This window comes from Castanea sativa, chromosome 1, assembly GCF_040712315.1.
Source record: "Castanea sativa cultivar Marrone di Chiusa Pesio chromosome 1, ASM4071231v1".
NCBI classification, from domain to species: domain Eukaryota; kingdom Viridiplantae; phylum Streptophyta; class Magnoliopsida; order Fagales; family Fagaceae; genus Castanea; species Castanea sativa.
The window spans coordinates 5,593,774-5,607,488 of record NC_134013.1 but is presented as its reverse complement, the minus strand read 5'-3'; the positions used below and the strand labels follow the sequence as shown (position 1 = coordinate 5,607,488).

At 32.9% G+C, this 13,715-nt stretch overlaps 2 protein-coding genes across 2 annotated transcripts; both read right to left on the bottom strand.

Annotated features, from left to right (window-relative positions):
- Positions 1-68: 68 nt before the first annotated feature.
- LOC142609118 (putative carboxylesterase 2) lies at positions 69-1,031 on the bottom strand. Its single transcript, XM_075780746.1, has one exon. The coding sequence runs from the start codon at positions 1,029-1,031 to the stop codon at positions 69-71; it is 963 nt and encodes a 320-aa protein (XP_075636861.1).
- A 7,425-nt stretch (positions 1,032-8,456) lies between these two features.
- LOC142606432 (putative carboxylesterase 2) lies at positions 8,457-9,775 on the bottom strand. Its single transcript, XM_075777787.1, has one exon. It carries the CDS (start codon positions 9,649-9,651, stop codon positions 8,683-8,685), a length of 969 nt encoding a protein of 322 aa, XP_075633902.1. The 5' UTR covers positions 9,652-9,775; the 3' UTR covers positions 8,457-8,682.
- Between the last annotated feature and the right edge of the window lie 3,940 nt (positions 9,776-13,715).

Sequence of the window (13,715 nt, the reverse complement as noted above, 5' to 3'; positions counted from 1 at the left end):
CTCCCATTACATAAAACATCAGCATTGATAGCATTAGCAACACTTTCCCGACGAGAGAGAAATCAGTATCACTGGTTGATGAAGGAAGCCAAGCGTTTAATCAAGCTCTTCGCTTTCTGACAATCGGGGTCAAAGATATGAAACACATGATCTTCCCCTTCAATCTCGAAGATCTCAGCAGTACCTTTCCACTCACTATTCACCAATTTTTCATAATAAAGCTTACCTCTATCCCTCAATATATCTTTCTCAGCAACAATAACAAGTATTTTATGGCAGGCCAAGTTAGCAAAACTTGGTGCACCATCCACAAATGGGTTAATGAGTAAATCATCACAACCTTTATCACATGGATATACGAAGTTCCACCACTTGTCCACCATTGCTTTTCTAATTGGGTCCGTGACCTCTACCCCAATTGGCTTTTCACCCCAGAAATAAGGATTTACTAAACCAATCCCAGCGAGCTTGATGAGATTGAAGTCCGAGTTGTTCAAAGCCCTCATGGCTAGGTGGTGTGCAATATTAGCACCAGCACCGTCTCCAACCAAGTAAACTCTCTCAAAATCACCTTTTTCTTTGAGCCAAGGCTCAACGTCATAATTTCCCTCAACTTGAGAATTCAAGCACTTGAGCCCAGCCCAACAATCCTCATAGGCTGTTGGAAGAGGGTGCTCTGGGGCTAGCCTGTAGTTCACAGCAATAAGAATGATGTTAGCTTCAGCAACTAGCGTGTTGAGGCTTTTGTGGTAGTCGGGATCAAAGACTGATGATACGCAAAATGCCCCCCCGTGAAAGTAAATAACTATAGGAAGCTTTTGATGACCACTGCTTTCTTTGTCGAGACGGTAAAGTCTGACTGAGAGACCGGTTTCTGGTTGGAACACTTTGTCTTTGGATAAAACACCAGTTTGAGGATCGAACCCAGAAGGGACAACTTGGGTTCCCGCAATCCTTTCCAAGGTCCCATCTTTGTGTACTCTAAGAAAAGGAGGTACCTCAACAGATGCATCTGCTTTACTTGAACTCATTTGTATGTTTTTGTGTTTGTGCACTCGTGTGCTTTGAGAGAGAGAGAGAGAGAGAGAGAGAGAGATTGGGAGGTGGCGAGGAGGACTTGGATTTGTTTGTTTATAAGAGTTAGTAGCCAGTTGCTAAAATAGCCACTGACCATTTAATAGAGTGCTCCATCTGGCGATATATACCTAAAACATCATACAACCTGTGAATAGTAAGTTATTATATTTATAATTTACTATTCCTGAGTTTGTAAACTAAAATAATATATTTTATTCATTTCTTTCTCCCTCCCTTTGTCTCACTTATTTAATATTTATATTATTATTAAATGGGATAATTTATATTATTTTAATGAGTTGTATGTAAAAATAAAAACTGAGATGTTGGGTGAGTTGTAAAATGAAATGATAAAATAGATAAAGTAGTGTTTGACGATGTAGAATATATATATATATATATATATATATATTTTTTTTTTTTTTTTTGCATTCCCAAATGCTAGTGCTCTAAAAGGAGTGAACTAGGAAATTAAGGAAAATGCTAAAATTACATTACATCAACAGTTTGTAAAATATTTGTATCTATAGCATTACTCACCTGGAATAGTGAGTTACTCACCTGGAATAGCATTACACACTATTAGCACTACTCACCTGGAATAGCATTACACACTATTAGCACTACTCACTAGGAATAGCATTCTCAAGATAGCTTGAAATACAAACCTACCCCGCTTTTTGTGTTTAACTTTATATTCAATCAATCACAACTTATTATGTATTAGTTTGACTTTGTCTTATTTTCAAAATAGCAAAAAATATCCAACACAAAGCTATCCTAATTTTTGTGTTTAACTTTGTCCTTTATCAATCACAACTTATTATGAATTTATTGGACTTATCTTATAAAATGACCTAAGTTTAAAATAAATAATATATATATATATGTAGCATTCTATAATTGATGAAATAGAAAAAGTAAAACACAAAAAATGAGACAAATAATCTTTATTCCGAACCATAGTTCTTAAACCTAGACCAGACGTTGACTCAGTCTATGAGCTAGGTCACTGGTTCAACCAATGGGTCATTGGTCAAACCGCAGGGTCAAATAAAAAAATTTTAAAAATTATATATATATAATTATGTTTGAGAAATCAAACCTAAATATTTAAATTAAAAAAAGAAAAAAAAAATAGGCATATGCCTAAACTAAACTTGTCATTATAATTCAAAATCAATTTTTCATAAGCAATAGTATTAGAAGAAACAAACAAATTAATTTATATTTGCCAGTAAAGTTAAGGTCAGTTAAAACCTAAAGCAACAAACAAATTCAACGTAACAAAATAGTCAAAACTCAAAAAAGAAACAATGTCACACTCACACTGTACACGACAAAAAAAAATTAAACCAAAGATGCTTAAACTAAAAAGCAATCAAGAAATAAAGTATAAAAATAAAAATAAAAACCTAAACAAAAGAAGATGGTGGTGTAGAGTTATATGGTCATACTAACATGCTAATTGTTGGCCAAGTACATTTGTTTAGACTTCAAAGTATAAAAAAAATTTATGCATAGTAGCAACCTGTAGCATTAGGTCTTGAGAATTGTGAAAATTGAAAAGTGAAGGTACACGTACAACTACAAAGTACAAAGTGTGAATCCGTAAAACAAGGTGCAGGGAACAATGTTTTTTTTGGATTTTTTAGGTTTTCTCTTATTTAAATTACCATATTATCACACATTTAAATAATAAAAGAGTTATTAAAGTGGATCTATTAATGCAATTTTACACAATTCACAAATCTAACTGAATTAATAAAGCCCAACTGGATCACACAGGTTGCTTAAAACCCACTGCATTACACTGATTTTGACCGGATCACATACTTTTCTAATCCATTTGATCACTCGACCCAATCAATACGCTGGGTCACCGACTCAACCGGCTGAGCCAGGCCAGGTTTAATAACACTGATCCAAACACTTGGACCAAAACCTTTCCTTTTTGAGACAAAAAATTTCTTTACTACCGACCATTGATGATAGGACCAATTGTTTGTGTGGTGGAAAATGAAATAAGAACTATTTTGTGTAATATTTATTTATCGCGGATCATGGATAGAATCATCCTTCTTCTACTTTTTTGAAGCCCTTTTCCTTAATTTCAAGGCACTTAAGGTTAGGTAACAGGGAATTCCAGAGATACAAGAATATAAAGATTGGACAAGTCTCATTCCAAATTGTATATATTTTATGTTAGTTATTGTAAGCACTCGACAACGCAAGCAATACAAAATCATACCATACATGTACCATATTTCTGGCTTGTAAAGCAGCCAACAAGGCAACAACAACCCAAGCAAAACAACAATCAAGCTCAAGCACAAGATGTATTTCACTAAAAGTTTCTAGCTTAAATTTTCTTTTAATTTAAAAAATAAATTTAAAAGAAAAAAAAATCAAAACGGTTGCTTTGGCTTCTCAACTGGGAAACGAGCTGCCCAACCTTCCCCCGAAAACAACTATTCCTATTAGAGTTTGTCCTTTTGTTTTTAGGAATTTTACACCAAATTATATTTTCTTGAGTCATTTTATTGATTTATGTTAAAATGGAAAGAAAAAAAATAGAATGATATAAAGAGAAGAAAGGAAAAAAAAAAAAAGTAAAAGAATTAGCGTGATTCTTCCTAACAATTACTTACATGATTACAGCAATAAATGAAAAACCATTGATGAGTACCGTACCTCTACTATTTAGAATTGTGTATTAAAAATAACCCAAAATCATAGATTTCGATGATATTACAAAATCATGATTTAATTATATATGATAATACGAAGCTATTAATCTATTCTAACAATTTACATGCACTCAAACGGCTTAAAAGCTTCAAATAATTAAGAAATAAAAATAATTTTGAACTTCAATTGAATGAAAAGTCGGATAAATTACCAATTTTTTTTATAAATAATTTTTTTGGTCATTAGAATTTCATAAAAATTTTAAATATAAGTAAATAATTCCAATATATACATGCATGAATGCGTGGATTCACCTCTATGTTAATTAATTTTGAAAATGACATCCCCAAATTGTGCTTAAAAAGAACTTCGGTATATATAATTGGTTTTTTTTTTTTTGCCCATCTCTTTTTTTTTTTTTAGAGAGTTTTAACCAATGACGTCCGCTCCTAATAATAGCTCTTTATCATTAGACCAAGACATCAATCAGTTTTTGGTGTAGGCAGAGATTGAACCCCAGATCTCTTATACAACCATCAGAGACTTTACCAGTTGAGTTAACTGGAACCTACTTTGTTGGCCCATCTCTATGTTAATTAAATTTGATAATGACATCCCCTAATTGTGCTTAACAAGAACTTTGGTACATATAATTGGCTTTTTTTGGCCCAAATGCCTCGGTCTCACTTTTTGAAAAAAAAATGGTAATAAATATATTTGTAGGTGCTATATATGTGATAAATGATGACAAAACTTTTACATGAAGAAGCCCAATAGAAACAAGGATGTTATAGTTTCCGCAACTGCAAGAGCCCACAATCAAATCAAATCACTATTGAAGAAATCAACCAAGTGTTTGATCAAATCCCTAGCTTTCTCACACTTCAAATCATACAAATGAAACCCATGATCCTCCCCCTTATGTTTCTTCAATCTCCACCATACCCATATATCCACTCTTAGTCAATGCCTCATAAAAATGGCACCATCTATCCTAGCCACACATACCAAAACCCTCCTACACCCCTGAATTGGGCCAAGCTAGGTGCACCCTTTGCCACCGCATTAACCTGCAGGTCGTCATTATCTGGTTGGTTCTGGCACACAAATGGCCATAACCAATCCACTAAGGCATTCCTGCTTGGATCTTGGGCCTCCAACCCAATATAGTATGAATCCTGTACCAAAGAAACCCCAAAAGGCCCATCTTAAGCCCAAAGTGGGCTTGGGCCTCTTCATCTTTCATAGCCAGATTATAAGCAATAGCAGTAGAACTTTCTCCAGCCGAGAACACTCTCAAAATCCACATGCTCATAATTCAACCATATCTCAGGCCTATTATAGTTACAATGGCACTCAACCCATCGTAGAATAGCCCAAGAATCCTTGTACGTAGCTGGAATTGGGTGTTCAAGGGCTTGCCTATAATTCACTGAGAGTGAAACAACGTTCGCTTTGCAGTTATAGTACTTGGAAGCACTGGCGGAGCCAGAGGGGGGCGAGGGGGGGCACCTGCCCCCCCTGACTCCTTTTTTTTTTTTTTTTTTTTTTTTTTAGCAGTCACATGAAGAAAAAAAAAAAAAAAAACTTCTACTTATTGAAACTTGAAGGGACCAAACCACCTATTTCACTATTTTTATTTTTATTTTATATCATTATTTACACTATTTTTATTATTTATGATATTTTTCACAACATTTTATCTTTGAATGATGCTAGAGATATTACAAATTTTACTACTTATATCTTACAAATTGGCATGTCACCAATTACAAAAAATAATTTTAAACATTTATTCATTATATTTTTTAAGTAACACTAATCATATTTTTACTCTATCAGTTTGTAAATTTTTTAGTAGCTATGAATTGGTTGTTTTTGTTTATTTATTTTAATAATATGAAATATATTCATATTTGCTTACAATTATTTATTTATTTTGTTATTATTGTTGATTAATATTTTTTAGATAAATTGTACTTTTAATATCGTCTTTTAATTTTGCCCCCTCTAAACTAAAATTCTAGCTCCGCCACTGCTTGGAAGTGAATGGAGATGAGACACAAAAAGCACCACCATGGAAAGTAGACGAGTAGAGGAAGCTTTTGGTTTGGATTGGTGAGTTTTGTAGGGACGTAAAGGTGAGTGAAAATAAAGATATTGGATTTGGATAGGATTGTAATGTCTTGCTTGCTTTTACTTTTCCAAGATTAAAAAGATACAAACTGTCAATATCTTGCTTGCCTTTACCTTCCAACTTTCATTTATGATTTAATCTTTTCCATTACATTTTCCACAATCCATTGAGGTGTGAAATTGTTAATATGGACAATAAAAGGACGTCTTTTTTATTTATATTAAGTTTGCACCCAAATTTATACCTTATTTCACAACTCGTCAAGGTCCTTGTGATTGGATCTCGGTACTTACACGTGAGATCACTACAAGTACTTCTTGAAAGAAAAAAATATATCTTAAGTACACTAATCACAGGGTAAAACTTAATTATGTTAGAGCATTAACATTTGGTAATTTAAGAAATTGTTATTTTGACATATTAAAAATTTACTTTATATATTTTAATACGTCACTTTACAATATACCTTATATCACATTTTTTATTTTAAAATTACAACATATTAAAATTATCTAAAACAAACTGCTCATCTTTTATATTAAAAGAGTAATGTTAGGCATATAAAAAAAAATGCTAGGAGTACAACTTTTGAACTTGCCCATATAACAATTCGTAAGTGATGAAGATGACAACCCACATAAACTCACCCCTTTTACTCTAAGGCTGCGTTTGGTTGGACAGTAAATAAGTTTCAGAAAATATTTTACACGTTTGCGTGTGTTTGGCAACAACTAAAAACTTGGTCAAACTGAAAATCACTTGCATTGACTGTAAAATACCCCATTCCCACCTGTAAAACAATTTCCATCTCTATTTTACCTTCAAATAGAAGTTTTTCAGAAAACAGAGAGACAGAGCATAAAGAGAGAGAGAGAGAGAGAGAGAGAGAGAGAGAGAGAGAGAGAAAGTGAGTGAGATCGCGCCCCAACCCGCGCCGGCAAGATCGCGCCTTCGCCATCACCATCACCGCAAGATCTCGCCTTCGCCATCCCGCGCCAGCGCGATCTCGCCTTCGCCATCGCCATCGCCACACGATCTCTGATGAACTCGATCTGATCGTGCTCACCTTCGCCTTCGCCGCGCGATCTCGCCTTAACATCGAACCCAGTCACCTCTCTCTCTCTCTTTGTCTTCATTCTTCTCTGACCGGATTTGATGATTTTTTTTTTTTTTGGGTTTTGTTGTTTTGTATTGAGACTCTCTTCATTCTTCTCTGACCGGATTTGGGTTTTGTTGTTCTGTATTGAGAAAATTTGATGATGAGTTTTTTTTTTTTTTTTGGATTTTGTTGTCTTATTGAGAAAATTTGATGAGTTTTTTTTTTTTTTTGGGGTTTTGTTGTTCTGTATTGAGAAATGATATTTGTTTGGAAGCTGAAAAAATGTGAAAAAATGTGAGCAACAAGTAGAAAATATATTTTTTATAATATTTTCAAGATCACAACTAAATACCTAAAAATATTTTTCAAAGTATTTTTTAAAATGTTACCAAACACCTAAAAATATATTTTTTTCCCTAAAAATATTTTTAGCTGAAATTATTTTACACCTAAAAAATATTTTATACCTAACCGAACGCAACCTAAAATTTCGACTTGTCACCGAAGTCAGTTGTGACAAAATTGTGATTAAACTTTTTTGTATTAAAAAATTTACAAAAACGAATATGTTAAGCACATCGGACTGCCAAAGAGTGAGGCATAGTGATAGGACATGGGATGTGATAAGAAGTGGGAAGTGACGTGGGAAAGAGAGAGTTGAATAAATAAATAAAAAAAAATTTGAGATAGAATAAAAAAATAGTTGGGCACATCTTACTGCAGCAAGCTATGCTGCACAACTTGTGCCACTTTATGTGGCACAAGCTATATGCCAAATTTATTTGTTAGTTGACACATTTTACGGAAGTGGTATTTTTTTTTTAATACAAAATAAAAATTTTATCTTGATTTAATCTATATATATATATATATATGTGTGTGAATTCCTCTTTTGAAAATTTAAATCTCAACATTTATCTCTCACATTCCACAAACACTTATACTTGTAAAATAACTATTGCACTAAGGGTAGGCAGGGCGAAAATATTTTTTGAATACTATAGTAATTTGTGAAATTTAAGAGCAGTTTGGTACGGTGTTTTTAGCATTAATTTTCAATGTTTAAATAATATTACTCATATTTTTTATACTTTTCACCCGCATGTATTTTCTAAAAATGCAAACAATATTACTAGAATAACATTACTAAACAGCCCCTTATTTGATATTTGATACATTTTATGAAAATAATTTTTTATATTTAGTGTGCTAAATATAAAAAATTTTGTATTTGTCACAGTACTCCAATGAATTTGGGTCTGTCTTCTGACTTAAGTGAGAAGGCTGTTTAAATCCAAATTTCTCATCTACGAGAGAAATGGATAATGTCAATTAATTACATGATTTTGTCAGTAATCAGCCACATGAAAATTAATAACATCTTAAAGTAAATTGTAAAAATATAGCCTATATTACAAGACTGCCTTCGTCATTGATGAAGACAATAGGATTGAAAATTTGAAGCAACTTATAATTATATATTGCATGACAATAACTGAAGGACACAATTTGCGATACAATATTAAATGGTGTAGTGAATCATATCTAGATGGAGGTTGGAAACTTTGACAGGCTAAGAATTAAATGCAAACAGCAGAAAGTCAGCTTTCTCTTTATTTTTCAATTCCAAACTTTGAAATTTAATACTCCATCACACATTGACACGAGAGATCAGAGACTAGTATCGCTGGTTGATGAAGGAAGCCAGGCGTTTAATCAAGATCTTCGCTTTTTGACAATTGGGATCAAAGATATGAAACACGTGATCTTCCCCTTCAGTCTCGAAGATCTCAGCCGTACCTTTCCACTCACTATTCACCAATTTTTCATAATAAAGCTTACCTCTATCCCTCAATATATCTTTCTCAGCAACAAGAACAAGTATTTTATGGCAGGCCAAGTTAGCAAAACTTGGTGCACCATCCACATATGGGTTTATAAGTAAATCATCACAACCTTTATCAGATGGACACACATAGTTCCACCACTTGTCCACCATTGCTTTTCTTACTGGATCTGTGACCTCTAACCCAATTGGCTTTTCACTCCAGAAATAAGGATTAATTGAACCAATCCCATTGAGCTTGATGAGATTTAAGTCCGAGTTTGACTTAGCCCTCAAGGCCATGTGGTGTGCAATATTAGCACCGGCACTGTCTCCAACCAAGTAAACTCTCTCAAAGTCAGCTTTGTCTTTGAGCCATGGCTCAAGGCCATCGTTTCCCACAGCTTGAGAATCCACCCACTTGAGCGCATCCCAGCAATCTTCATAGGCTGTTGGAAGTGGGAACTCAGGGGCTATCCTGTAGTTTACAGAGATAACAATGATGTTAGCTTCAGCAACTAGTGCGTTGAGGCTGTTGTGGTAGAAGGGATCAGAGGTTGATGATATGCAAAATGCTCCTCCGTGAAAGTAAAGAACTATGGGAAGCTTTTGAGGGTCATTGATTTCTTTGTTGAGACAGTAAAGTCTGGCTGAGACACCGGTTTGTGGTATTATCACTATGTCTTTGGATACAACACCAGTTTGAGGATCTAACCCAGAAGGGGCAACTTGGGTTCCAGCAAGCCTTTCCAAGGTTCCATCTTTGTATACTCTAAGGTAAGGAGGTACCTCAAGAGATACATCTGCGTTACTTGGATTCATCTGTGTGTTTGTGTGTGTGCAGTCGCGTGCTTTGAGAGAGAGATTGGAAGCGGTGAGGAGGAATCGGATGGGTTGGACTTGGATGTGTTCCTTTATAAAAGGAGTGAACTAGACGGTTCCAACTTCCAACATCACATGCGGACAGCTTGGAATACAAATTTGTCACGCTTTTAACTCGTTTCATCTGTCCCAATTTATCACATATTTGTTTGACTCTTCTTAAAATAACTAAAGTTTAAAAGGATAAAATAAAAATAAAAAAATCAAACACAAACCTATCCTATTTTTTGGGTTCAATTTTATTTTTTTTCTATTACAACTTATTATGAATTCATTTGAATTTTTTATAAAATAGCCAAAATTTAAAATAAAAAATAATACTTCTAGGACCATACACTTTTACATATTTTTTGCCACAATTATCTTATGTAGTAAATTATAATTGATTATCTTCTACTTTAACAAATACTTTTTTTTTCCACCACTTAAAGACCGTGATTCTAAAACTATAGAATTTATGTATGTATGTATGTGGGCAAATTACAATTTATCTACCTATAATTTGGCCGAAATTTAAGTTGTCTACCTATGGTTTGAAATTTGACACTTACTTACCTAAGGTCTGACCGAAATTTAAATTGCCTCCCAGTAATTTGAAATTTCATGATAAAAGTGTTCTTTAGATCATTTTTTATCTTACTTGATCTTGTATTTTTATGTTTTTTGTGATTTTGAAGGAGAGAGACATAAAAGTATAACAAAATTACATATTTAGTCATGTTTTTAATAAATCTATGTTACGGAACTCTAACTAAGTTAACTTCAGGTGGGTACGTGTCAAATTTTAAACTACAGATAGATAACTTAAATTTTGAACAAAACTTCAGTACACTACTTAGGCCAAGAATTAGGTACACGCTACTTATGTGTTGTTCTTTAGGTCTCTTAAGATTTTGCCATGTAGATTTTTTTCATAAAATGAAAGTGTATTTTTCAGTTAAATAGTCACATGACTAAATTTTAAGGAGAGAATCTAAAAAACAACACACATATATATATATATATATATATATATATATATATATATATATATATATATATATGACATTTCAACATAAAAGTAAAATCCGTAAGCATTTTCCTATCAAAAATGATAAAATATTATCTGTATTCTGACGACTTACACGAAAAACAAGTCTTTTTGTCAACGGAGGAGAGAGGAGACAAATATGTTCTCTTATTACCGACGATTGATGATGGACCCAATCCAATTGTTTGTGTGGTGGAAATGAAATGAGACTATTCTGTATAATATTTGTTGAGCAGAGATCATGCATATAATCATAGAATCATCCTAGGTATTACTTTTTATGTAGGACTCACCTTTATATTTAAGGAATGTTATTAGATATTTTCGCAATATCATAAATGTGTACTTCACCTCTCACATGAATGATAGGTTCCACCATGAATTTAATTAGTAGGACCTATCATTCATATAAAAAAAAGAGTACACATTTATGATACTCTAGAAGTACACAATAATTCTTCTATATATATATATATATATATATATATATATATATATTTTTAGAAGGAAAGTAAACAGAACAACACACACAGGGAATGGGGACAAAGCCTAAGAGTGAGTTAAAATGTCCCCATTCCCTGTGTGTGTGTGTATTGTTCTGTTTACTTTCCTTCTCAAATTCTCCTATATTTAAAGCACTTAAGGTTAGGTAACAGGGAAATTCCGGAGATTTAAATATAAGATTTGGACGCATCTTATCCTGGAATTGTAAATATTATATGTTAGTTATTTCCATAGATATAAATATAATTAGATTGCCCACATCTCATTCCTTTTTTCTTTTTTTGTGTTTGTTGAGATAGGTAACAGGGAAATTCCGGATATATAAATATAAGATTTAGACACGTCTCATCCTAGAATTGTAAATATTATATATAAATTATTTCCAGAGATATAAATATAATAAGATTGCACACATCTCATTCTTTCTTTCTTTTTTTGAGTTTTTGTTGAGAATCAATTGTAAATATTATAGGGTAGTTATTATGAGCACTTAGAATCACATGCAACAAAAAAATCATACTATACAAGTATTATACTAGCCTCGTTACACGCGCTTCATGCCTGTAATGAGGCTTTTTTTTAGCCAAAAGAAAAAATTGTGTTTTTATTTTATATATATATATAATTTTTATTTTGAAATTTTAATTTATCTATACTACTATTTAAGGGATTTCCTATGTTTGAACCAGATTTTTTTGGGGTCCAAAATACCCTTAATTTTCTCAGTTTAAGTAAAGACAAAACTAAAGGATAGTTTAGTAAAAATACATGTCTAACTTGCACTAAAACATCGCCTACAAAATAGGAACACTCTTCCACTAACCCACTTCTTTAAAGTAACTATACGTTTTTTTTTTTAAATAGAAAAATAAGTTAAATGTGTTTTTTTTCCTTAAAAAAAAAAACCCCATGTTTATCCAAAAACAAAACTAAATAATAAAAAAAACTAAACTAAATAAATATAAACACTTTTTTATATAAGTAGATACATATTTAATTTCCACTAAAATGTTGCCTACAAAACAGGACCACTTTCCTGATGGTTCTCAGAATAAAAATTATATATCTATACTACTATTTAATGGGCTTCCTCTGTTTGGACCGGATTTTTTTTGTTCCAAAATACCCCTACACTCCTAGGTTTAAGTAAAGCCAAAACTAAATGATAGTTTGGTAAAAATACATATCTAACTTGAACTAAAACATTGCCTACAAAATAGGAACACTCTTCCACTAACCCACTTCTTCAAAATAATTATACATTTATCCACTAACCCACTTCTTCAAATTAACTATATGTTTTTTTTTTTTTAAATAGAAAAATAAGTTAAACAACCCACATTTGCTACTATTTTATTCCTTTAAAAAAAAACTTATGTTTATCCAAAAACCAAACAAAATATCCCAAAAAAAACTACTAATAGTTATAAAATAAAATAAAAACTAAATTACTGAATAGATATATACACTTATAAATTAGATTCTCAATATAAAAATTATATATATAAAATAAATAAATAGAACACATTTTTTTTACTACTGTGGGGGGTAAAAATTCTCGAATAAACATTTGGGCTTTGGGCTTTATTGACGGGTACCAGTTTGTTTTTTGATTAAAACCTCCAGGCCCACAAGTCAGTCTGCACCGTAAAGGTCCGAGGAGTTGTCCGAGGAGGAATGTCTCCTCGGACAGGCCCGAAAATGACCCCGAGACTTGCCAAGAAGGTTAAAGGCAGAGTTATGGAAAAACTGATGGGTAAGAGGGTGATCCAAGCACCCTCTAGACGCAAGGATGTGATGGAAATATCTAGGGAAAAGGTTGTTACTTCCACATTAAAAACCCTGCATCTACCTCCCTGACCGCATTAATGGGGAAATGACCTCTGAACAATAGAGTTAAACCTTCCTACTATTATTTAATGGACTTCAAGAAGGTGGTGGATGAGACAAGTATCTAAGGGAAAGATTTGTACGACACGTGAATGAACAGTGAAGAGGAAGAAGTATATAAGGAGACGAGAGAGGAAAGAGAAGGGGATCGGCACTTTCTGCTAAGAATAAAATAGGAACTAAGGACTGTAAACTTTGGCCTAGAGAGAGAATATTTATACAAATCATCATCGGCTTACGTCCGAGGAGATCTATTTGTCATATTTGTTCGTCATTTGCACAAATTGTAACACTCTAGCCTGTTAATCGAACTTCCAACATCCCAAGCCTAGGTTTCAAACCCATACTTTACAAATTTTATTGTATAAGGCTCATTAGGCCTGAGCCCAGCATTCGTTTTTGGGTCCGGGTGCAATTGTGCACTTACAGCTACGATTACTAAAAAAGAAAGAAAGCATCATCGCACGTACACGAAGCACGTGTAATGAGGTTAGTATATAATAAAAAACATAATTTTTTTTTTGCTACTACCACAAAAAAAGCCTTACCACACGCGTGAAGCGCGTGTAATGAGGTTAGT